Here is a 25,297-nt window from a genome sequence, read left to right as displayed (position 1 = left end):
GACTGTTCACTTAAAGGGGTTAAAATGAGACGGTGAGGAAGCATCCTCCTGGCCTGAAGGTCTGCACACAGCTGAGCTGGCTGTGACCTGGGATCCACCTCCATCTAAAACCTGCTTTGCGCTCATGGATCTGCACACACAAAAACATTCCAATTCCATTTTGAATCTTTTCACTCACTTCTCGATTTGCAAAGTGATCCCATGGTGTGGCTGTTAGATATTGCTGGTTCCGGAAGCCACAGAAGGGAACGACTGCTCGTCTCTGGAAGTCACAGTCAACAGTGGCAGAAAGGAGATGAGGCCACGAGGCTCATGCAGTGTGTTCTGGGCAGGAACACCAGCACACACAGGCACGCAGCACTTCCCCAAGTACTTAGGGTTGAAATACATATACTTTTTTCTCCTTTGGTTTAGGGCCATCAGGAGGGATTAGGAAGGGATTAATTTAAACTTGCAAAAGGGAAGACTAAAATTTTTTTTCTCATTCTATAAAACATCTGCCTATCATCTTCCTACAGTCAAGTGATTGCCCCTTAGCGCTTAGATTACTTACCAAGAGGTTGACTCACAAGCTTGAAGTAATAGAATTCTTTCTTAATAGATAATATGGAAAATGTGTCCTAAAAACCTGGAAGCTGAACATTCTGTCCACTGTGCTTCAGAATAACTAATTTCACATAAGCAATGTGTCAAACATATCACCAATGATCCAGGACCTGAAACACGTTAGTTAATCAACTGTGGCATAATTTCAGAAAAAACACACTTGCAAAAAGACAATTGTTACAATATAATTCTGTTGATAGACAAGAAGCATAATTTGATGAACCAAATCTCCTCCTGTGAAAATATGCACTCTAACATGATTCACCAGGGAATTCAAACATTTTTAAAACCATTTCTGCTACCACTATTTAAATGTTATCATCCACATGAAGTAAGTCAAAACTGGAAGGGAGAAAGATAAAAGGACACAAAGTGAACAGACCATAACTTTATTGGAGATTTACTTGGCTACAATTATTACAAAAGAAAACAAAAAACAAACAAACAAAAAAAGGTAATTGTGATCCATAAGGTGCAGACTGCAAATTTCTGCAGCATGATTACTATGAAAGAATTACATCATGTTCCTTAAAAAACAGCTGCAGCATGTGATGTGAAGATTCTATTGTCAATGAAATGATGTATTAGTATTACTTGATTTTAGTCATTTTCCTTTACTCTATTTACAGCAGAAAAGGCAGAGATCTTCTTCCTGTTCATCTTTGCATTTTTGCTATATAACCTGCTGCTGCAGTGAATTCTGAGGGCATCTACAAAATTTAAACTGTCTGTGGTTGATGTCCAAATTCGGATAGAAAAAAACAAGCAATGATGAAAACATATTTACAAGTTAGTTCTGAAAGCTCATTTTCACCATTAGTGGACAATACAATGGTCTCAATGCAAATTCTCTAGATATTGCTACTGGCACCTCCAACAACTTTTAAAGTCATTTTACTACTCTTGGTCTTAAACATATCTTTAAAACTTCTCATGTACAATATAAAATAAGAAAATTTATTTGGAAATAATTAAATTTCAGAAAAGCAATCAGTGGCTGGAAAAATATACCTATTTAGATGTGATTAAAAAAACCACATGGGTGGTACACACGGCATGAGCTCCTCCTCCACGGACAACTGTAAACCAGCTACAGACTCAAACGTGACTCGGACACAGGTAAATAAAGACGCCAGTCTCTGCTGGCCTTCACTTCTGTGGGAAAGGATTAGATGCCCTAACCGAGCAGGATACAGAGTTTTACATTAACAGGGCTTTAAGAGTGTGGTGGGTTGGGCCCAGGTCTTGAATACTCTCTGTATTCTGCGGCCACCACCCACTGCCGGGAAACGACTGGGAGAGCCGACTGCGGGTGAGCAACTGCAGCTGGGAACTGGATGCGCAGAGCCAGAGCCGTCTCAAGACTCTTGCTACGCAGGCAGGGCATCGAATCTTTCTGAGGGCAGGCTATTATTATTAAGAAAGTAAAAATAGAAGTATTTTAAGGGATAATTACAGGAGTGTTAGAGGTCATTCTAAACTTAATCATTTCACACATGTAAAAGAAATGTAACAAACATTTTTAAAACATAATTAAGAGTTCAGTTAACAAATCTTTGCAATACTTTCACAAATGGTAAAAATGCCATAGACGAAAATGACCTATTTAAGTTGTGCAAGTTTATGACACATTGCAGGCATTATAATTATCTTTTTCAAATTCGGCAAATCAAAACAGCAGCAAGGCCAAACCACATTTTTCCTCTCAGTTAAGCATATTCTCCTTGAAATGAGGTAAAGCATGTACCAAGTGCAACGCTCATCTGTGCATGAACAGAACAGAGGGGGAAAGCTCTTCAAAACGCAGCATAGTCAGGACTGCAGAAAGTATATCATGAAAGAAAGGAGACATCTATAGTGAAGGTCCATGCCAACTGACCTGCACACCATCAGGGTTCCTGCAGTGGCTCTGCCGAGCGGCACCTCAGCGGTCCATTATCGTGTGCCGGGGACAGCCCCACTCACCAGCCCGTTTCCATGGCATGTTCTGCCCCCATGGTCATTGCAGGGGCAAAAGATGCACACATAGTTTTAAAGTGGGGCAACAGAGTGACTTTTTTCTTAATTGACAGATGCAAAACATGTCAACAAACTAAACTGGGGAAAACTTGACAGCATGAAAACTCAGCAGCACAAAAGCGTTCATAACCATTTAATGTGTCTAAATAATATTGTTCATTTATTTTTTACTTAGTCACCAAGGGATCATAGAATGCGTCAAACTGTTAATATCAGCTCTTTTTTTCCAAAGAAAAAAAAGAGGGGCAGTAATAGTAGTAGCTCATGTTTGCTGTTGATAAAACATTTTGAATAGTAGCAAGAAATTCGTGCCCCTGAGAATGTATGGCCTAATCATATGCAAGTCTGAACTTTTTTTAGTATGATCATAAAATATTTTTCTTAAGGTTACAAAATACATTGAGGCATTTTCTCCCACCAGGAATCATGACTGAAACAATCTGATTTGAAAGCCAAGAAGCCAGAGAACACCCTAACACTGGGATAAATGCATCAGATTCAATGCAAAGCCCAAAGCTCCTGGCATCAGGTAGTTTATAAATTATCAAGAGAGTCATGATATGACCACAAATCACCCCACAAGTAAAATTCATATCCAGCCTCACCTGTTACCTATACACTTTCATAGTTATATAATTCAGGAATTGCTTGGTTTTACCTAATATTATCGCACCTAATATTTTTTTTAAAATCAAATAGACATCCAAGGTTTGTACATCAGAATTATTTTCAAAATCAGTCACCTACATTAATTTGCTCAAAAACTCTAAGAATTTAGATCTCAAATTAAGACAACAAATACACTGGAGAAGGTCAACATCCCCTTCACTTGGGGCCGAGTATGAAGCAGAGCTGAAAGCTGCTGTGTGCATGGGCAGAGGTCCTTCTCTGCGAGTGGATGGTGCAGAAAAATATCCAAATGTAATTGAAACGTAAATGCAGCATTACATGAAGCATCAACTTCAAAACGATGTGCTGGAAAGTACGAGACACCTCTGCTCAGCTTTCTTGAACTTCAAGCATAATTAATGGGGCAAATTGCAGCAAACTTCTACTGGTATTTTGGTGGGAGCACAAGACTGACCCACAGCTTTAAAAAAGGTAAATTAAGAGGTATTATAGTTACAGTGCAAAAAAAATTAAAATTTCAAGCATAATACATAAACATAGCACCAAACAGGGGGAAAATGCATGCAAAAGAAAAAAAGAACTGAGGTATTGAAGTGAAGAGTGCCTACAAGTCTAATCAAAGAAACTCTGGCAAATGCCTAAATTTTTTTCCCAAGATGGAAATAATGAGCTAGTTTACCTAAATCAATGACTTAAACCACAGATGTAACAAGTCACGGCAGACCATCGCCAACATTCCACTCCCGTGGCACTGCCAGCACAGCTCTGGGGAGAGCGCGTGCCACGCTGGAAAGCACAGCAGGAGACGCAGGAGAGAGGACTATAGCAAGGTGCTCTGTCTGCTTCTGCAACAAACCACCAGCCAGTTATAAAGTCTGCAGCATAGTTCAGGTGTGATATGTCTAAGGGTTATTTCATTAGAGCGACAGCCTACAGGGCAAAATCACTTGCCACAAACATTCCCATCACTGGAACTACCTAGTGGGAGGTAAAACTGGGTATTTAGCCAAAGATCATTTTGATTATGATGTTGAAAAAATTCATATTCTGGTTTTTAAAATGTCTTTGGAATACATGTGACAGAAATTCTAGTGTAATCCTGTGGTAACAACTATACTAGTGAGCTGTAACTGACTCCATCTCAACATCTAATGCATAATAAAACAAAGGGAATGTAAATGGTTTGTTCAGAAATTAAAGAATATTCATGAAAGTTTTAATTTTAAGGCAAGAACCTTTTTTATGGAGGACCACATGGCATCGAAAACTCAAATTTGATTCACCAACATGCCAGCCAATGCTGATCCACAATCCACTCCTTACCATCAAGTGCAACAGCGCCTGGAACTTCACCTTACACAACACAAATGGAAAGAAAAGCCAACACCTGCTCGCTCCTCCTCTCGCCGACTGCATTGCTCCACTCTGGGCAAGGACTCCCACAGGAGTGGCACTACCACATGCACCGAAGGGTGTTCAGGACGCTATGGAATTCTAGGGGCTGTTTGAGGTTTAAGCTCCATGGCCTTCTAACGCTAGGCAAAGCCAACAAACGCAAAAAAAAAAAAAAAAAAAAAAAAAAAACAAACAGACAAAAAACCGTCAATAATTATTTGAACACTTGCTAAATGTCGTTAAAGCACTCTTGTGATTTAAACAAAGCAGAAGTGAGGAAAGAAGACAAGATTGTGTTTGCGCAAAAAACTAAAACTACAATTAGTTTCAAAAATTTTATACATATGTTAAATGTTTTATTCTGTTATCTATCTTGTTATCAAACTTTAAATTCTGCCTTCCATTCATTCTGCTCAATACCAACTTAAATCATTCTTTTCGATTTAAATATTTTCCCCTTAATTCTGTTATTTTATTTTATTTTGTTGTTGTTGTCTTTAAGTTTAAAAAGGGGCTTCAGCTGTTGGGAACCTGAGGTTGATTTGCTTTGAGGCTTCGGAGGGCTCTTCTTGCTGCTGCAGATTTGGCAATCCTGTAACTTCGGCCAACACCTTTGAATTTCCCCTTTCCTACTACTTCCACGGTGACTCTGACCTTCCCATCGTAAGTTCTCTCAGCCGGGCTGTAAAAAACCCAAACAGCCTGAATTAGAAGTCAGAAGTATTTATTATCACTGTCAGTCAGCATTCCGTATGCACTGTCAGGCCGAGTTCCTGGGTATGAGCTGACACTGAACAAAGGAAACGTGCATTAGGGCTAAACAGGGGCACATCGCCGACAGAGCGGCTGCCGTTTCTGTCTTAATTTAGCTTTGCTTTATAAAAACAAAAAGGAAAAAAGAGCTGTTTAGTCAGACGAAAATTGGATAATAGCATGCCACGGCATCAGTATTTTTCAAAATCATTGTTTAATGATATTTCAAGAACTTCTCCCCTTGCTCTTAAGGCAGTTAATTATTTTCCACACACATTGTTTTGCTCACCTAAATTTGGCAGTTTCTGGTTCCATTTCAAGCAGTTCTCGCACAGGGGAACGGGGCACATTTGCAGAAAACTTTTCTATAATCAAAATCAAAGAATTATGTGTGTAATACCCTTGAGACATTTTAAGATTTTATTTTTCTTTCAACAAAGAATCCACAATACCTATTAGTGGTCGCATCATAGGATAGTACACCTGCCACACCATCTCCAGCGACATCCCACTATCCATATAGATGGCACCAGCAAGTGACTCAAAAATATCCCCCATGGCCTTTGGAACTTCAATATCCTCCTCTTTTTCTTCGTCCTCCTCTGATCTCCTAAGCTATAACAGAAAGTGACGTAAGCCAAAGGTCGCAGAGAGGCAGTGCACAGACGCGTTTCCTTTCCTTAGCTAGTACTTCTAACAACGCTAACAATACCGACCATTTATGGATCGCCTACAACACTGTGATAGGTTTCTCCACAAACATCATTTTTAATCTTAAATAAAAATAAAAAAAGGAGAAAATTCCCTGCCCCATTTAGTATCTACACCCAGCAAAGGAGAAAAAAATTACTTCTAAATTAAAACAAAAACAAGTTTAGCACAAAACTGGAGGTCAATAAGTGTATAAAAAACCCTTTTTCAAATTCACTCATAATCAAAGAATTGCACATTGAAACAGTCCTCCGCCGAGGAAGGTTGGCAAGGATGAAACAGGACGCTAACGAGGACAGGCTGGGCAGGGTGTGCTCTGCTCTGGGAACAAGAGAACACGAGTTTTATGGCAGATTTTTTTTTTTTTTTTTCCTGGAAGATTTTCCCCTCCAGGCTCTCTTTTCATTAAACTACTTAATAAATGTTCATTATAACAGAGTACTTGACAGTATATTCAAATTAATAGGCTAAAATTTTACATATGTATCAAAAGCCTTTTTAAAAGTTCAAATTCTATGATGCAATTCTGCCTCAAGAATTTTTCTTAAAACACCCATGTTTACTAGAAGTCCTAATTAAGAACTATTAACTATTCAACCATAAAGGACCCTAAATTAGCCATATTTGACTCCACTACTGAAAACCATAATGCCAATCAATACATGGAAAGTCAGCTACAATATATTAAGTGAAAAGAACACTACACATTATTCCATTTTATGTGTTATGCATGTTTATTTTTATACACATTAGCAATAATACATCTCAAAATGTTAATATTAGTTATTTCTGGGGCAACATAATTAGGCAACTTGAATTAATTAATTAATTTTCTTTGTGTTTACTTATATTTTCTATTTTTTCTAAAATAAATGCACAATATCTGTGAAAGAGAAATAAACAGAGGACACTTAGTCACACAAACTTAGTCACACAAACTTCTCTGTGATGCTGAAAACTAGAAAAACAAGATGCTTACTGTTCATGTCATTGTTTTGAAATAGAAAGGAATTTTTGAACTTAGTTAAATTCTCTCCTTTTATAGCTGAGGAAAGAGAGAGGAGGGGGGGAGAGAAACTTCTTTAAGATCAAATATTAAGCTAGAAAAGCCAGACCGTGACATTCCTAATAAGCGTCTGTAACTTCTATACACTTTTCTATAAACCAAGGGAAGTCAAAGAACAAACCCTAACAGAACAGTGTGCCCCAATGGCATCAAAAAGAGAACAGAAATCTAATTTAGTGAATTCTTCCACTTTTGAAGTACAATATTCCTAAAGAGTGAGAGGAGCAGGGACACTGGGACCTGGATGAGACAGTTCCTGCCCCGCAGCGTCTCTCTGCATCAGAGCTGGCCCTGCAGGAAGGCCCACAGGAGCCTGCCCACCGCCCTCCCTGCAGGGCGCAGCTGTACAGGCAGCACTTGACGCTCACCCTGTGGCAAGGCTTTAAAACCTACGTTCACTTTTTTCTCACAAAAAGCCAAAAAGATTCACTACAACCCAACAGTAGTTTGGAGCAATTAGAAAAGAGAGGAGGTACAAATTAAAACAAGAACAATTAAGACAGCTACAGAGTCCAGAATAAACTCCTCTTCAATAAGAAAACAAAAGGGATCAGAATGAGAGGAGTAAGGAATGGGAACGCTCTCCCAGGGCCCTGGGTAGAGGGATGAACCCTGGAGGGTGGGAGGTGGCTGGCAAGGCCTCCGCAGCACCCTCTCCCACAAGGACTCTGGAGAGCTCACTGTGGGCAAACATCAGAATTCCTTCTATCACCAGAGGACCTCTGGCTGAACCTACCGGAGATGCTTCCCAAATCCCAATGGTTAAAAATTTAGAAGTTTGGTTTTCAGATGAGATTTTCCCATTTCAAGTAAAACTGAATGTATTTGTGATGCTTACCTCAGATATTAGCAAATATTTCAGATGCATTTTAAAAAGAAAAAAGGCATCATAAACCATCCTGAGCTTTCCCCAAGGTCAAGCCTGCTCTGGGGCAGGGGAGGTGCCCTTCTTTAGTGTGCATAAACATGGGAGCCTGACGAGGGGTGGCTGCCAATCCGCAGCGCCTCCTCTCCACTTCAATACTGTACAGCCCAGAGCGTGGGCAGTCAAGTCCAAAAGCCAACCTGACCACAGCAAGTCCCTTCTCAGTTCTCCCTGAGAACATGTAGCCTGTGGACAGCGCAGCCCTGGCCTTCAGGTGTCCCTCTGGACAGCAATTAAGCCAGAGCTCAAATTACCAAGACTGCTAGTGGGATGGCTTCCTTCAACACTGAATTCAACATATTTTAAATGGCACTGACCTCAGAGTCCATCCCTTGCATCTCGTTCTTCTCAAGCTGAAACTGCACAAAGTCGTCAATGACATGGAAGAGCTCGGGAGAAACAGCTTTAAAGTACTTGTGGTAGTCATACTTCACAGCCAGTGACGCAAAGATGGTGTTGTTGACCAGAGCAGAGCGCAGGTCGGTCAGGACCCCTGGGGAGTGCTGCCGTGGGTCTTCGTAAAGGTGCTTGGTTATGAGGTAGTCCAAAATTGCATCTCCCAGGAATTCTAAGCGCTGGTAACAATCTGCGCGAGGATCCAAGGTGGAACCATCAGCTTGTGCAGCAACATTTACTCTCCTTCCGAATACGTAACTGATGTGAGGTGTGATCCCCAGACCCGTTTTAAAGACGTCTATTTGTGTATCTTCCTCAATGAGAAAATTACCTATATCATATCATACTAAAGCCTCTGAAAATTAAACTTTAACAACAATTTAAAGCAAATTTATTATATATATAAATTGGGGTCATAAAATCTTCAAGTGGCCAAAAAAAACTAATTTGCTATTTGCCAGGTGATATATCTAACAGGTGCTCTTCTTTGCACCTGCTGGTCAGACAGGAGCTGGGCACCCTCTAGAGTCTCCACACACACTACCGCTTCAACGACACCAGATGCGACACACACCTGCCACCCCTCATGCTGTGCTGCCACACTGTGTAGTGTCGCTGCCACGCTGCACAGTGTCTCACCCACACCACAGAAAGTGTGGCTCAGTGACACCACTCTTCACCACTCCTGACAGGAGAAGGAGACCCTCTTCTCAGCTGGAACTAGAATGCTGAATCTGACACAAACCAAGAGACTGAGGAAAGAGCTGTGTGCGTGAGCAAAGCACTCGGGCAAGGATGGACGGCTGCCAAAACGTGAAGTTTTCAGTGCCAGCCAACATCCCGACCTGCTAGTGGTGACTAAAGGAATCCACTCAGCTGAGGGAATGCAGGCAGAGAGACATGAAGTGACTGGTCCCAAAATAGCCATGGGGTCAAGAGCCAAGGGCTGAGTGGGACAGGCTGGCACCCAGGCCTTGTGCCCAGCAGAATGAGCACAGAGCAAGCACCACTCCTCCCCCCCGTTGAGAAAACCATCGACCTACATCAGTCCTCAAGTCCAAAATCAAAGAATGTTTCATACTGTGGTTTTCTATTTTGCATCTCATCTTAATCTACACAGTGTAATCATACAAGCTACAAACTTTATTGCTTTGCTATTTTAAATTCAAGCATTTATTATTTTCATACAGAAAACAAAATATAAATTTTGTTTCCCAGGATGAAGCTGAGTTTTGTTCTAATAACTTGTGCTGCTTTCTACTCTCAGGGATTAGGAGCCTCTTCGATAGAGGAGGAAGAAAGAGACAATGCAGAGTAGAAAGGTGACAGCAGAACCAGGGTAAGCGCAATGGAACCTTCCTTTGAAAAAGTTTCCTTTAACCTTTTCATCTTCAGATTTTTTTAAAAGACCCTAAGACCCTGAGAGAGGGATGTTTTTGTCTACTAAGAACAATAAAAATGATTTGGAAACACATGCAGAATATATTAATAAATCAAGAATCAAAAGCAGCACTGAATGGGCATCAGAAAGGTACTTGGATAAGATGGGAAAGAACAGCAAAATAGTTGGGCTCAGATTTCCCTAACACTGCAACATCTAGGAGAGCACCCAGAGTGTCACACTCCCATCTGTCAAAGCTACAAAGCAGTTCTTACTCCCCATTAAGACGACGAAAATAAAGGATTCTTTCTGTTCTCGTCTGCTTCCTCTCTGACCAAGCACATTAAGCCCAGGACTGTGCAAGCACAAGCTGTTTTTATAAGGCCCAAACACTGGGACGCACACAGAGGCTCCTCTGCAGGGACAGGGTGCAGGCGGGCTCCTTACCAGTGATAGTGTTGTAGTGGTAGGAGGCATGCGTGAAGGCCTGCAGAAGGTAAGCTTTATTCTTGAATCTGTAGTTGATTTTCTTTTCAAAATTTTCGAACCCTGATATCAGGTGATTCAGGGTTTTGTCTGCATCTGGATGGTCAAACATACACCTTGGGGGGATCTTCAGACAGCCGTACTCCAAGTCCCTCCACGCCGAGGGCCGAGGGCCGGCCGCAGCGCAGCTCCCTGAAAGGTTCTTTTGTTGGCTGCTGGAATTCTCCCGGGCAGGGCACAGGCCCTTTTCCCGACCAGTCCTCTTAATCACCGGGAGCACCTTCAGGCCGAGCGAGCAGAGGAACAGCTGAGCAGCCCGCTCGCCGCAGCTGGTCAGGTAGCAGCCCAGCAGGGCTTCCACGCAGTCAGCTATGCTCTTGTCGGCAATGCACTGCTCCGTGTGCAGGTCGTAGGAAATGGACTGCTTTCCCGTGTCGACGCCACAGTTTTCTTCTGACGGATTCCAGAACCCCACCACAAAGTCATCCTCCTCAACAGCTTTGCTAGGATCCAGATAGCACATGGCATCCCAAGAGCTGTAGTCAAAGTCCTCAAAGTCTGATGAAAATGGCATGCTACCTAACGAGGACTTTTTGGGCATTTTCCACTCATATGCAGAATCAGTGGTTGAGAAAGGAGAAAGAGAAATCTTCTTTACAAAAGCTCCTGAGCCCATCAGCATGTTATCTATGAACTTGATATGCTCCTGATCATACTCCAGGAAATCGTCTTCATACTCAGCTTCCTCCTTCGGAGCCCTCCACATCAGGTCCTCCTCCTCCTCCTCCTCCTCCTCCTCTTCCTCCTCCTCCTCCTCCGAGTCGTCGTCCAGTTTGCCATTAGCCAACATGCAGTCTTTTGTCTGAAACAGGGAATGGGGAGAAGGAGGGGAGTCATAGCTGCTGTTTTTAAAAGGGTTTGAAACTCAATAAAAGCAAGGGTTATGGATAATTTCAAATGACAACCACAAATACTAAAAGGCAACTTTAAAATCATGGCCATTTGTTTTCAATTAACATAAAATAAGTTATTTAATCATATAAACAAAGTAAAACATGTTCTTTGAATGTTCATTTTCTAAGTTATAAAATGACCTTTATCCAGTATAAAGCTTTAAGTTTAGACTCCTGAACATGAATATAAAGTTAAAATTAATGTCCACACTGCAAAACTTCAACTCTGGCAGGCCACACAAGGCAGGCACTCATCTGCTGATCACAGAGATATCCCACTTGGCTGACAAAGTTTTAAATCATGGTGACCTAATTTCCAAATTAATAAAATGAAATTCCAATGTAGAAAAGCATTATCTTTTCAATTAAGTAAATGTGTACTACAAAAACAAATGAAATTATTTTTAAAACCTTATAACACTAAAAACATATGCTAGGGTTTTATAATAAAGTTTTTCTCCCTACTTCTACTTCAAATCAAAGCACATTAGCTAGAATGTAGAACCAAACTGCTTTGCTTTCTAACAAATAAAAACGAATGCTGAAATAAGCTATGAATTTGAGAAATTATGTGTTTCCTCTCACTCTGAGCTGCAGTAATCAGAGTAACAGATTATAGCATAACTGACAAAAATAGAAATTTAGACTCGCATGAAACACAACAATCCAATTGCTGTCAAAAAAATCTTCGCTAATTCCAATTTCTTTGGCACAAGCTTATTTGTGAATGACAACCTTAATAATAGGCTAGGCTTTTGTAATGATGTAACTTTTTCACAATGCTAGAAAGATGCCAAATTTTTGTTAAGCAGTGAAAACAAAACAAAATAACAACAACAAGTCCACCACTTTCCTTTGGGGAGAAAGGCAGGAAGGCATGATTCAATTTTGATTGTAACAACTTTTCAGAGTACTCTGACAAACATTTGCAAACTGCCAAGCATTTTTTAAAATAGTGCAGATTTTCTTTTAAACCAGGTTTGAAAGAGAAACACTTGATTTTGTTGTAAAGAAATAACAGTAAGGCAAGCCATATATCTAGAACTATATATCCTTCAGTTTTTAAATCAAAAAAATTTTTTGAAGAGTAAGAAAGGGCACCAAAGGAAACTACAGTGGTAGACCTCAAGGAACTACTTCCTGCTAAACCGCTCTATTTTCCAAGATAATATGAGCTGTTCTTGACTATTGTTTGGTTCTTCAGCAAAATAGGCCAAAATGCAATTTAAAAAATCAGACTGGATAATTTTTTAAAAATTAAAATAAGTTCTTTTGTTTCTTTAATAAGGCATCACAATCAGCTGAAATCAGCAGAACACAAGGACACAAAGGACTAGTTTTTATCATCAACAGTGTGATCCTGGGCAAAGTCCTTTCATGCTTCTGGGCTTCAGATTCTTTATCTGAATAACATGGGGATCGACCTCACAGAAAGTTCTCCAAAAGCACTTCACACCTTGTAAGGGAAACATCAACGTGAACCCTTTTGTCTGAAAGTTCACGTCACCTCTCTACCTGAGTCACCACCACTCTCTCTTCTTGGAGGCACCTGTGTGCAAAGGTGTCAGCTGACCCCATCTGCCGCAGAGCAGGAGTAAAGCAGGGGTGCGATGTCGAGGCACAAGACCTCAACATGATGCAGGGCCAGTTCCAGTCACACAAACCAAGATGGAGGGCCAGGCTTACGATGCGCTCCAAGAACCAAAGTGCCACACCATCAGAAACCCATCTTAAAACAATAAAAACAAAGCTGACATGCTGGTCACCTTTATGCTACAATTTTTAAGAGTCAAATATATTATGAAACAGGGTTTATTTATAAAGATGACAGCTGTTATTGGAAGGTTTTTCACAGCAATGCAACATATTTTCTAAAACTCAATCTATACAATTTCTATTGGTTTTACATATTTCTAAACAAACATGATTTTTCTGAAGTAACCTGCATTAAAATATTCTCTTAATGCTTTTCCAAATAAGAATCATTTCTGTAATAAGTCAAACACTATATGAGTTAAAGTAGGCTCAATAAACAGGTATAAACTGAATAGTCGCAGAGCAGACTACCTGTAAATACTAAAGACATACCTACAACACATGTCCTAGGAAAGGCGTACAGAAATGCTATGCAGAAAATAGAACCTGGAAAACTGTGTGCTCGCCATCAGCCTGAGGGAAAAATGAAGTAACATGAGCCAATTTACCTTTGGTGCAGATAACCTGGGACACGAAGCTGCCTGAAGATGTGTGTGGCTGGAGAGGCCCCAGCGCTCTCCCACTGTCCACTGGGCAGCTGCGTCACAGCGCATAGGCCCCAGCCGCCCTCTGGTGGCCTTCAAGACAAGACAAGGGCAGGCAGCCATGCTACATGGAGTCTCCTGGAGCACGACTTCAGGAACTCCAGGACAGCACAACCTTTATGTGTGATGATTTCTCCCCCACCCCAGTTCACAAGTACAGAAACAGTCCTGAGAAAACCCTAAGGTGCAAAAGCTAGATCCTACTGAAATCAATCACTCTACACACAGCCTGAAGATCATGGGTCACTGAAAGTCGTTTCCTGGAATACAGCTAAGGATTTAGAATAAACTGTAATACATAATAGTAAAGTGAAACTTAACAGGCTGTGGATTTTTTTTTAAGTCAAAATATAACAAAATCTCCTGCCTTTGGTAAAGGAAGATAAAAATGGAAATTATCCTCCACAGAAAAGATGGTCTACTTAAAAAGAATTAATTCAATATATTAAATATCTATTGTAAACATACCATGATCAGAAAACAAACAAACAAAAACAACAAAATTCACCAGCTACCAAAAATAAAATACTTCCAATTACTAAAAACTTACCATTTCATCCTTTTCCCATTTATCTGTGTTACTTTTGTCTTGATTTACCACATAACCAGGAGGAAGCCAATTCACAGGGGGATCAAATATCGACACCACCATGCGGCTGGGCAGTCCCTTCTTTTTGCCAAGGCGATAGAGATTACAGTTGCTGACCTTCAGCAGAAAAAAATCATAAGACACTTACCATTAAGATCACTAGGGGAGACTACACAAGGCTTATTAATATATTCTCAGCTGAATGTTCTTTATGTTACTATAATGGGTTCCCAATTTTAAGGGCTGCATAGATTTTTCTATCTATGATAGAAAAAGAGTTTTAAATTCCCAAATATTCTATAACTTTTAGTATAGTTAGTTAAATATTTCTTAATAAAAAAATACACTGTAATTTATATTATATATAACTAATATGTATGTAAATATGTATATAAATGTGGATTCCTTATTAATGAACCAAAGTTCAAAGTCTTCAAAACAACCTGTTAATATAAAATACAAATTACTAATTACAACTATCAATGTAAGAAAGATTGCATGTCCAAAGGTGCTGTGCAGTACTCAGTCTTCCCTCCCAGAGCCTACGTACAAATGTGATTTCAACTGTGATGCTCCTTTGTTTGGATGGCCTGCATGACATTTCATTCCATGGTCTAAACGTGGAGCAAAGGCTGTGCAAGGCACTCTCTCTGCACATCCTGCCGCGCTTCCCTGCCCACCCTGGTCCAGGCGCCCTTCCCAGAGCCTCTGGCCTCTCCCTAACCTCTCACACCACTGCATTCATCTAGTTCTCACTGGAGACTCGGGTTCAGAACTGTCCACCCCATTTCCATTTTCTAAAAATATCACTGCAGCACTTCCTGAGCCCTTGTGCATGCCACCCCGCTACTATTTAGCCAAGTACCCAATCCTGAAAGGCAACTTGGCCAGGCAGCCCTGTGGCAACTGGTCAGAGGGACAAAGCAGTCCCTGCAAGGTGACTGTGGGTGGGGGAGGAGACCTGCCTAGGACCGCTGCTGTGTGCCAAGCGTTCTCCCCACTGCCTGAGCCGGAACTGACTCCAATAAAGTGTGAGCTGCCCTTTCCACACTCGACTATAAAGCCGCGCATAAAGCGAAGGGGACTCCCAGGAAGGGAAAGCACATTCGAATGTGACACAAGTGGGCGGCCACATGGAGAAGGGAGAAGGAACTAAAGAAGAACTCAGGGATGAGTTGAAATTCGGGACAGGCAGGAGGCAAAGGGGGAGAAGCGCCGCGAGGAGCAGCAGGGCCAGCCAAGGCACAGGGCCGGGTGGTGAGCACGTGAGGTCCCTGTGGAGTAGCAGGCCACAGCCCAGTGAGGCCCGCCCTCAGGAGTCCTCTGACCTGGCCCTCATCCTGGCTCAGGGAGCGACAGTTATTTCTCTAAGAAATTAGGAGCCAAGGGCTCAGAGCTGATGCAGGGATGGAGTCCTCCCTCCTCCCTCGACAGGCTCATCCTCAGACTCCCAGATCTTCTTTGGAAATCTCATCTGTCTCAGAACTTCAACTCCCACCCCACAGAGGCCTCTGCAGAACCACAGCTGAGTCCCAAATCCCAATGATCGGAGCATTTCCCCTTCATATCCTACGAGGTCTCGAGGCACAGCCCTCCCTACCTCCTACCTCTCTGAACTCCACATGGCTGCTCTCCTCAGCCTACCCGCTGGCAGAGCTCCCGTCAGGGCATGACCACCCTGTCTCAGCTCATCAGGAGGCAGCAGAGGACAGGAGGCCGTGGTGTGGCCTCCAGCCTCAGACACTCTCCTGACGGTGCTGGGCCAGCAGGGTGACCAGCACCATCCACCCACATTCCTCAGCACCTGCCTCCTGGAGCCCTGCTGAGGCAACTCAGTGTGGAGCCTTTGGAGAAGCGCTCAGCACAGCGCCTGCCATGAGAAAGCACCAGAAACAGCTGAGTGTGACAGCGACAGGCAGGGTCTCCAGACTCTGCCCTTACTTGCCACGTGAGTCAACCTCTCCTGCCTCCTGTTTATCTATCTATAGAAATGGAAGTAATGGAAGTACACATCTCTCCAAATTATACTCAGGATTAAATTAGGCTTAGGTATGTTTGTGTGTGTGTGTGTGTGTGTGAGTGAGAGAGAGAGAGAGAGAAAGAGACGCACACACAAAGTGGCCTCAGCAGTGCCTGGTGGTGGCTGAGGTGCCATTTCTTCCCTCCCCAGCCTCAGCCGCTCCCTCTCCCAGAAGTCCAGCCTCTCGGCCTGCTCTGGCTCTGCTGTTTAAGCCATGCTGCGTCCCAGAGACCACTCACGTTAAGAACTATCAGTTCACTATCGTCCTGGTCCCTCGCTTCACCCCGACTAAGGCCCTCAGCTGGTGCGCCCTGCGCCTCCTCCACACCTCCCTCAGCTCTCCCACTCTTGGACTGTGCCAGCTGCACCTGCCAAGCGTGGCTCCTCTGCTGTCACTGGTGCTGGTCACACATGTGCACATGCCTCTTCTTCCAACTCACGAGTGGCCTTCCTTTGAGAGCCGAGGGTCACCAGCTCACTTTCTTTGTCACCACTTAACAGTCTGTGCAAGCCGTCCTGCACCCACCCACTCTCATCTGAAGCATACACACTTCCCTGGGGTCACGGAGCCTCACAGCAACTCTGATGTGACTCCTTACACCAAACAGGGACTGACTGGCTCCGGGACGCCTGTGACTCTGTCCCCCACACAGCTCCCCGAAGCCTGTGTCCTACTCGAGTGTACACCCCCGTTTGCCCACATACGCCCTCCCACCCAAAGGCTTCCCACGCCTGGGGTGAAGTGCCATCCCAGGGTTCTGTGATCCCTCTGTCTCCCTTGGGATCTAGGACTTAGACTTGCACCAACAGGTTTACCTGAACTGAATTTCTATGAATAAATAAAGCATACAAACATCAGTTGACCCCTGAACCCGAGTGTCGACAGCATGGAGCACTCATGTCACCTGGCGAGAACCCACAGGCTTCACCTGGCCCTTGTGGAAGTGCAGCGCTTGGCGGACTGTCCCGAGGTCACACTACCCTGCAAACTACCAGCAGGCCCCTGAAGAGCATGCCGCTCAACCCAGAGAACCACAGCTTACCTTTTTGCTTCTCATGTATGAAAGGCGGCCCTCGTGAGCATCAGGGTAAGTGCAAAACAGATACGTGGTGATGGCGTGCTTTAGAAAGGAGTCACCAAGCATTTCAAGCCGCTCCAGGTTAAACCCATCACTGGCATTTGACAAAGTCAGAGCCTGAAGAATGAGTCCAGGATTGGGGCCAAGAGTCCTCGAGGAGTACCCAACAGAAGGGCTCTGCTCAGCACCCCTCCTGTCCATAAGCGCTCGAACGGTGTCTGTCGTACCGGGCATCGCAGCCATCACAGGATTTCCATCTGAGGTAGATTTGTTAGCATTTCCATCAAGGTATTTATTACTCAGTAGAGTACATTCATCGCTGGGCTTGGGCTGGTTCTCGTAATTGTATAAATTCTGAATGGGATATGAGGTAGTTGGTTGTACAGGTATTTCCTGCTTGTAGTAATTCAGCTGATTTCCTTGGCAAAAGTCTCTGTTAGCTAAGTCGTAACTGCCATTGGCAAGGTTTTTATTGTAAGAAAGACCATTAACTGCTGTCAGATCTGTTGAAACCTCAATCTGAAGCTTACTCGGCGACTCGCTGAGTAATGCTCTACAGTTCACAGACATTTGGTCGTGGTTTTCTAAGGAGGTTCTATTAGCACCTGGATGTGCAGCATTTTCAGGGACTACAATTGTGCTGTGCTTACAGTAATTATCATTTTCAGCCGTAGAGGAGTTAGAAATTGAGATGAAAGATTTGCTGTCAATAGATTTTTTCCACCCGAAGTCTAAATTAGGGTATCTGCAAAGACATTTTCATAACTTCTTCAGATCCCTCAAAAGGACTAGCTAAGAATGCAGCAATTTCAATTTAAAAAACTAATAGTAAAGAACAAAATAAAGACACTCCTCTACTTTTAGAGAGAAACAAGTTTCCAAGCTAGAAATCAACATCACTTGACACTCCACACAAAGTCAGTTATAAATAGGATTGGTTTCACTCGGCTGCCCTCCGCCCTGCCCGAGCACAGTGTGATGACTGAGGCACATGGCACAGCCTAAAGGTGGCTGTTAGGACTTGGAACCCAGATCCTCTGGTTAACTAGGTGAGCGGCTTACACAACTCTGTGGCTCAGTTTCTGCAACTGGAAATGCAGCTCACGATTCCTGCCTCACAGGATGGCCCTTGGATTAAATGAGCTAATATAGGCTGACTCATTTAAACATGTATTTAACGCTGTAGCAGGTACTCAATCAACAGAGCTGCGATTGTCAATGTTATATTTTTTAAAGATATATTTTTAGGGCTGGGTTTGTGGCTCAGCAGTAGAGCGCTCTCCTAGCACATGTGAGGCTCTGGGTTTGATCCTCAGCACAACCTAAAAATAAATAAATAAAGGTATTATGTCCAACTATGGCTTAAAAAAAAAAAAAATCAATATTTTAAAAATATATCTATTTTTAGTTGTAGATGGGCACAATACCTTTTTTTTTAAAAAAATTATTTATTTTTTTTTAGGTGGTGCTAAGGATCAGACCCAGTGCCTCACATGTGATAGGCAAGTGTTCTACCACTGAGTTTCAACTTCAGCCTCATTAATGTTGTATTTTTAAAGTTCTTTCAATCCCTAGAATTGGACTATTGGATAACCAAAATTAATTTGAGAGGTTAAACCAAAAATTTCCTTAGGGTGCAGAGACTTTACTAATGGGGGAAAAAAATAATGAACACAAAGAATACACTGAGGTAGACCTTTTTTTGTATGTGGATTGAACCCAGGGCCTTGTACATGTGAGGCAAGCACTCTACCAAGGGAGCTATATCCCCAGCCCAGGGTAACTGCTTTTTAATATACAGGGTTTTCTTCCAAAGAGGAAGCTGTCCTAAAGACCTGTTTTCACTCACTTCCATGTCAGCACTGAGGGACGAGTAAGCACCTCTGCTTCCGGGCTCCCCTCCCTCTGTAACTTGGTAAGAACAGAGGGCTTGATAACCTAACGTGCCAATTTTCACTTGCAAGTCCAACAAGACATTTTTTAAATGTGTTAGACATCCATGTTTTGCCTTTACTTTCAAAAGAAATATTTTATATAAAATTAAATAATTAATTCCATTCTCACAATAGGACTTCACGACCCATTTTTTTCCTGGCCAACAGTATAGGCATACCTAAAATCCGCAGGAAGTGATCGGACTCCCACGCCAGCATCACTGGCTGTCTGGGCTCTTAGCTCCTCTGCAGTCAAAAGGCAGTGAAGGCGATAAAGTATACTGGGGAGACAGACTGCTTTTCTCCACAGTGATGCTGGAATTGGATGTATAGCACAGAGTTCTGGAACTAGTATCTTTGGAGTAAGGAAAAAAGGTAAATAGATAAATAAAAAGCACACACATGCACACTGACACATACACAAAATGTTTTTAAAGTAAATTAAAAGACCAATTTCAATAATGGATGAAGATGAAAATTACAAACGCTAATAAGATCTAATTTCACATATATTTTTTAAATAATTCTTTAAGTCTAAATGGAATTTGACCTAAGATTCATGAGGATGATTGTGTGATACAGCATGGACTAATGACAAAAGCAGAATGCTCAATCCTTACTGAAGAAGATATTCAAGTAAAATTCAAAATATAATACTGATTAGAACAAAACAAAATCTAAGGTAGAGTGACTTCCCCCAAATTTGCAAATCACTCAGAGAACCTGATGATGTAAAACTGAAACTTATCTTCAAACACAGTGACTACACCAGCAACAACCAGTACCTGTTTATTCTGCAGACTCTCCCACTTGGCTTTTCTCTTCTCAGCACTGCTGAGAGGAAGAGCTTTCCCCTTCTGATTCAAATGTCGAGGTGTCAGAAGATTAAGTCTATAAAAATTTCAAAACAATTTTGTCAAACAAAAGTAAGTATGCTTTCACAGTGGTTTTCTAACTTCAGCGTACTCACTTAACCACAGACTCCTAAACTCCCCAGGTATGCCTGGGTGCAGAAGGGTCCTGATTTCAGAGTCTATGGGTAGGCCAGGGGCACAGGGAACCTCTGCATGTGATCCTGACCAAAATGAAACCCTCCAGTGCAATCCGATGTCACTTATGGAGCTCTCACCTGGAAGATGTGTGGTCCACATCCAGCAGTGGCTGGTTGAGATTGGTCAGGTCAAGGTTATACTTCGTTTTATAATATTCTGCAAAAGTTTCATACTCAGGGGAAGGAAATTTACTGAGTGGGGTAAGATCAGTGTACACATCAGCTACGTAAAATCGATGAGGCTGATCAAAATTGCGGTATCTGAAAAGAAAAAGAATTACTTTTCTGTTTAAATCAACTTTTGTCAAGACATAACTGTTTTAATTAGAAACACAAATTATGATTAAGAATTCAAAAGGTTAAAAAGAAATGAAAACATCAATTCCAAAGGATGTATTTCAACTGAACAGGAAACAATATATTATTTTAGATGTTGATGGATCTTTATTTTATTCATTTATTTATATGTGGTGCTGAGAATCAAACCCAGTGCCTCACACATGCTAGGCAAGCACTCTACCACTGAGCCACAACCCCAGCCCCTAAAAAATCTATTTTTATCAATTAAAAACTGACTCTCTGCTCTCTCCTATTTTGTTATTTTTATTCTTAATATCTACACTTTGATAATACATGAATGATATATGGTATCTTTGAGAATCTATTTCATCAATATAATCAAAAGAGAAAGCTTACAAAAACTTACAACCAAGTGAATATTGGTTTCTTGTTTGTTTGTGGTACTGGGGAATGAGCCCTAATTTTTACTTTTAATTCTGAGACAGGGTCCCACTAAGTTGCTGAGGCTGGCCTAGAACTTGCAATCCTCCTGCATCAGCCTCCTGAGTTACTGGGATTATAAGGTGTGTACTCACATGCTCAGGTTAATGAATACTTTGAATATCACTAATGCTAACTGTGAGATATTTGCCACATAAAATAAGTTACTATTTTACCTATGACAGTAATAGACTGGTGATAACTGTCATTTAAAACATGGCTTTCAAGGCACACAACCCCCTCCCCCCAAAAAATCAAACAAAGATTAAATTATACAAGTACTCTAATTTTTGAAAAGTTCCAAAATTAATTTTATTGTCCCAAAAGTTCATCCTTAAATTTTCACAAAATAAGAAAAAAGTGTTCTGACTTCTTATCTTCATGAGCTTACATAACATTTATATAACTTATATAAATTTTAAGAAGCAAAACTATTATGTGTGATCAAATTATATAAGACTTTAGGAAATTAAAAGGATAGAGGCTTTAGGAAGAAAGACAATCAACATTATTTAGATGTTCTGACCTTCATAAGTAAAATCTCTCTACTAACAATGCTTAGGTTTCTGTAAAGCAAGTAGCCCAGAGAAAACAGCCCCTTCTACCGTGAAGGGTCATGCAGCCCCACTGCCGAGTTCACGAAGCACCACACTGCTTTCCCTCCCGCTTACGCACCTACCTTGGAATGATAACTGCATCTTGATAATCTTCTAATTTAAAAACAAAGGGAGTTTCTTTTGAATACTTTGTGCTGGGAATGCCTATGCGTGCTTCAGATTTCTCAATATCTTCCATGAATTTAAAATCAATGTCCAAAGTGCTGGAGTCATTAACTTAGGAAAGAAAATAGACTCTTTAGCTTATTAAAATATAACACAGATAAGATTCTTTCTGACTTGAGCTGTGTACTAACATGTACCTAATGTAGAGTCATCACAGTGAGAGATTGCTATAGTATATCTGATTAACTAATTATCAGCAAAACTTTCTTTCTGTGGCTACACTTCAAGCCTGGGCCCTTCTTACCAACGTTAAGAGGTAGAACACAGTATGCTGAATCAGCGTCTGTAGGTTTAAATTCTAGTGCAGGTTTTTCAAGCCGAAGAATATGTGAAAATATATACTGGTGAAGCCTTGTAATCAACTCGAGCATCTGCAGAGACAACGTGAATCCAGACTTCTTCAACTCAATGGATATGGTGACCTCTCCAGAGCGTGTGTACACAGGAAAGTGTGGAATCTTAGCAAAAAGAAAACAAAAGCACCCTTCAAAGTCAATAAGTCTTTACCCCAATATAGTTAACTTGAGAAGAAAATGATGCCTTCTATCAGCAGGAGAGATACCCCCGCCTTGAGAGATACCCCACTCTTTAAATGTTAAATATGCTGAGTTAACGAAGACACTTACTACTAATTTTCCTTTCCTTATTTCTTTTTTAAAAAAGCAAAATCTAAGATATTTTCAACCCGACAGTCATGATAGAAGGTCTACCTGAGGTATGGGTTTGGCTGTCAGTATCCCAAAGCATCGTGTGGTGTCTTCGGGGGGATAGAGTTTCCGCCTTCTGAAGTTAAGTTCATCAGGTAACGGAGTAGTTAAGACCATTCCTATCACATACAGGTAACAGGGCTGCTCGGGTTTGGGATAACTATCCCTTAAACACTCTGGAATCTAGAGTTGGAAACAAAAATTGAGTATCATGCACAAGTATAAATAGCCTCTATTCTAGGTGTTGGCAAGAAAATTCTTCCTAGCATACTAGGGTTGGGACGCAGTTCAGTGGTAGTGAGCTTTATGCGTGAGGCCATGGGTTCCATCCCAGTAACACAACAGGGAGCAACAGAGGGAAGGAAGGAGAAAGGGAGAAAGGAAGGAGGAATCAAGAATCACTGCAATATCACCACTAATGTACTACATTAGATCAATTGTATTTTTTAAAAGAATCTTCAGTCATATTTTGATATACTGCATAATTCCTTAAACTTTTTTCTATGCATAAACATATATAGACATATACACACTCCTATTTTTCAATACAAATAAAATCACACAACAGACTGTGAGCATGAGTGTGTGTCTGTGTGTAAAATAATCTGATTTATCCCCAGTTAAGACATGAGAGTATTTTTCAATGAATCACCACAATCATTTTTAATGGCTATCTCATTATGAGAGTGAGCCATAATTAAATTATCCCAATTGTTCCTAAGCTTTCACTATAAATATAGCCTACAGACTAGGGTCCTGCAGCTTCTGAGATAACGGCAAATCACTGCATCTATAGTTAAAAGGTACAGAAATGCTGGACAAGGGACAGCAGAAGTCTGTTCAACAGTTCACAAGGCAGTACTATGCTCTCAAAACACTCATCATTTGTGGGATCCGCCATATGAAAATAGTCCAACAGGAAGACTCAGCATGAAGAAAACAAGCTTTCTCAAAAGTGGATAAAGCTCATGAGTTTTACAAAACCAATATGGCTGTGAATATATAAATATATAAATTTGTTAAAAGTGAAACTAAATAAAACCTGTAAAAGCAAAAGAACCATACATTTAGACTAAGATAAAAGTATACAGCAAAATCTTGCTTTTGTTTGAAGTTCTTATGACATAAAAATATAATAAGTATTTTTAAAATAAATACTTTAGCAAGTATGGCTATACCCAGAAGTCAGACTCGGAGGTTTTAGTGTGTCAATCTGTCAGATGTCACAGAAGTCCACAGAGACCACCTGTTCTGACCCCAGAGGCCCACCCTGACCTCCTGGCTGAGACCATGCTCCGCCCCTGTGCATCTTTCACCCGCCCACTGCCTCACACACACCTCTGTCTCAGTGCCAATGGCAAGCAGGGCAAGGCTCACACCATAAGGGAGAACCAATGGTGTCTCTGACTAAAATAAACTCATTCTAATGAGTCCAAGAATCCTTTTGAGGAAAAAACAATAACCCAAAATGAATAAAACAAACAATATCTAAAGTGAAACAAGCTAATCTGAGAGAAGTTATGAATCGGAGAAATGAGCGATACCCACTACGTGGGTCAACTCACAAGACTGGAAACACAACCACGCAGAGAGATTCAGAGTTGATACACTAGGAAATCAAGTCAGAAAGGCCAGATTTTTATTCAGTTCTAACCAATACTAACTGCTTTTGGGTAGCACTGCCTTCGTTTTGTGGAACCTGGTCTTCCTGGAACACTGGTTTCTTCTTCATCGTGTAAATCAAGCTCTTCCTCATATTTAACAGTTTCTTTTCCAACTGGCATCAAATGTTCATCCAGTTCACCTGAGAAAACAAAAAAGAGAGTTAATATAAACAACCCAGATTTTGCTAATTGGTTAGTAAATAACCTAAAACAGTACTATGCTAAGAAGTCAGTGAAAAAGCAGTGAGAACTAAAGCACTTCTACCTTTAACAAGGTCAAAGCAACCAGAGGTGAGACGTCAGGCAGTCCACTTTGACATCCACAGACTCAATATGAGCAGAACTGCAAATCCAAGTCTCAAAACTAAAAACACCTAAGGCTGGGATTGTAGCTCAGTGATAGAGGCTCACCTAACATGCAAAAGGCCTGGGGTTCCAATCCCCTTCACTGGGGGAACAAAAATGAATGGGAAAATAGCACATATCGCTTCTAAACAAAAGGCCACAGAGAACAAGTCTTCCCATTTAAAAACAAAATAATTACACTCAACACAGTAAAGATGAATATGAGACACTAGCCTCTCCCTCCCTCTCCCTCCCCTCCCCCCCTCTCTGGCGCGCGCATGCACGCACACACACACAAACACACAAACACACCTACACCTCTACACACAACCCTAACCCTAACTTTTATGTCCTTAACAGGAGTCAGAAAAGGAAGCAAATAAGTAGCATTTGTTCACAGCTAGGCTATGGAGAGCTCCCGTGACGCGGCAGGCTTTCCAGTTATATTTGCATTTATATCCATAAAAGCTCACCAAGAGCACCATATTCACAGCTCTACAAACTCCCCAGAAACCTGTCAAGTCCTGATGTACTTCTTTTTTACAATGTTTAAAACTTATTTTTATTTACATATGTTTTTCAAACATGTTTACTTACCAATTTTGTGTAGTTTTTCACAGCAAATGAGAGCTACGACTCTTTCAGCCAATCGCACACAGCTCATTGGTGGGCCCTAGAAATGATAAAAAACTTTTCCACTGCATATGCCTGAGGCTATGTTATCA

At 41.4% G+C, this 25,297-nt stretch overlaps 1 protein-coding gene across 6 annotated transcripts in view; it reads right to left on the bottom strand.

Moving 5' to 3' along the window:
* Window positions 1-979: 979 nt before the first annotated feature.
* The window catches only part of Dicer1 (dicer 1, ribonuclease III), a 69,922-nt gene continuing 45,604 nt past the window's right edge, over window positions 980-25,297 (bottom strand). For 4 of the 6 annotated variants that reach the window (XM_076849703.2, XM_076849704.2, XM_076849705.2 and 1 more), the window contains 16 exons: window positions 25,170-25,245; window positions 24,228-24,367; window positions 22,567-22,746; window positions 22,101-22,314; window positions 21,754-21,907; window positions 20,373-20,555; window positions 20,029-20,134; window positions 19,423-19,598; window positions 17,274-18,054; window positions 14,172-14,327; window positions 13,526-13,654; window positions 10,330-11,230; window positions 8,423-8,691; window positions 5,856-6,018; window positions 5,693-5,768; window positions 980-5,332 (listed from right to left, as the gene is read on the bottom strand). In XM_076849703.2, coding sequence (XP_076705818.2) covers window positions 5,167-5,332; window positions 5,693-5,768; window positions 5,856-6,018; window positions 8,423-8,691; window positions 10,330-11,230; window positions 13,526-13,654; window positions 14,172-14,327; window positions 17,274-18,054; window positions 19,423-19,598; window positions 20,029-20,134; window positions 20,373-20,555; window positions 21,754-21,907; window positions 22,101-22,314; window positions 22,567-22,746; window positions 24,228-24,367; window positions 25,170-25,245 — 3,870 coding nt within the window. In that variant the 3' untranslated portion in view covers window positions 980-5,166. The remainder of the gene's footprint in view (window positions 5,333-5,692; window positions 5,769-5,855; window positions 6,019-8,422; window positions 8,692-10,329; window positions 11,231-13,525; window positions 13,655-14,171; window positions 14,328-17,273; window positions 18,055-19,422; window positions 19,599-20,028; window positions 20,135-20,372; window positions 20,556-21,753; window positions 21,908-22,100; window positions 22,315-22,566; window positions 22,747-24,227; window positions 24,368-25,169; window positions 25,246-25,297) is intronic. The other 2 variants (XM_076849706.2, XM_076849708.2) reach the window with 1 other exon arrangement.

Source organism: Callospermophilus lateralis, chromosome 3, assembly GCF_048772815.1.
Source record: "Callospermophilus lateralis isolate mCalLat2 chromosome 3, mCalLat2.hap1, whole genome shotgun sequence".
Classification (NCBI taxonomy): Eukaryota; Metazoa; Chordata; class Mammalia; order Rodentia; family Sciuridae; genus Callospermophilus; species Callospermophilus lateralis.
Note: the sequence above shows the minus strand (reverse complement) of the source record. Positions and strands in the feature narration are given on the sequence as shown.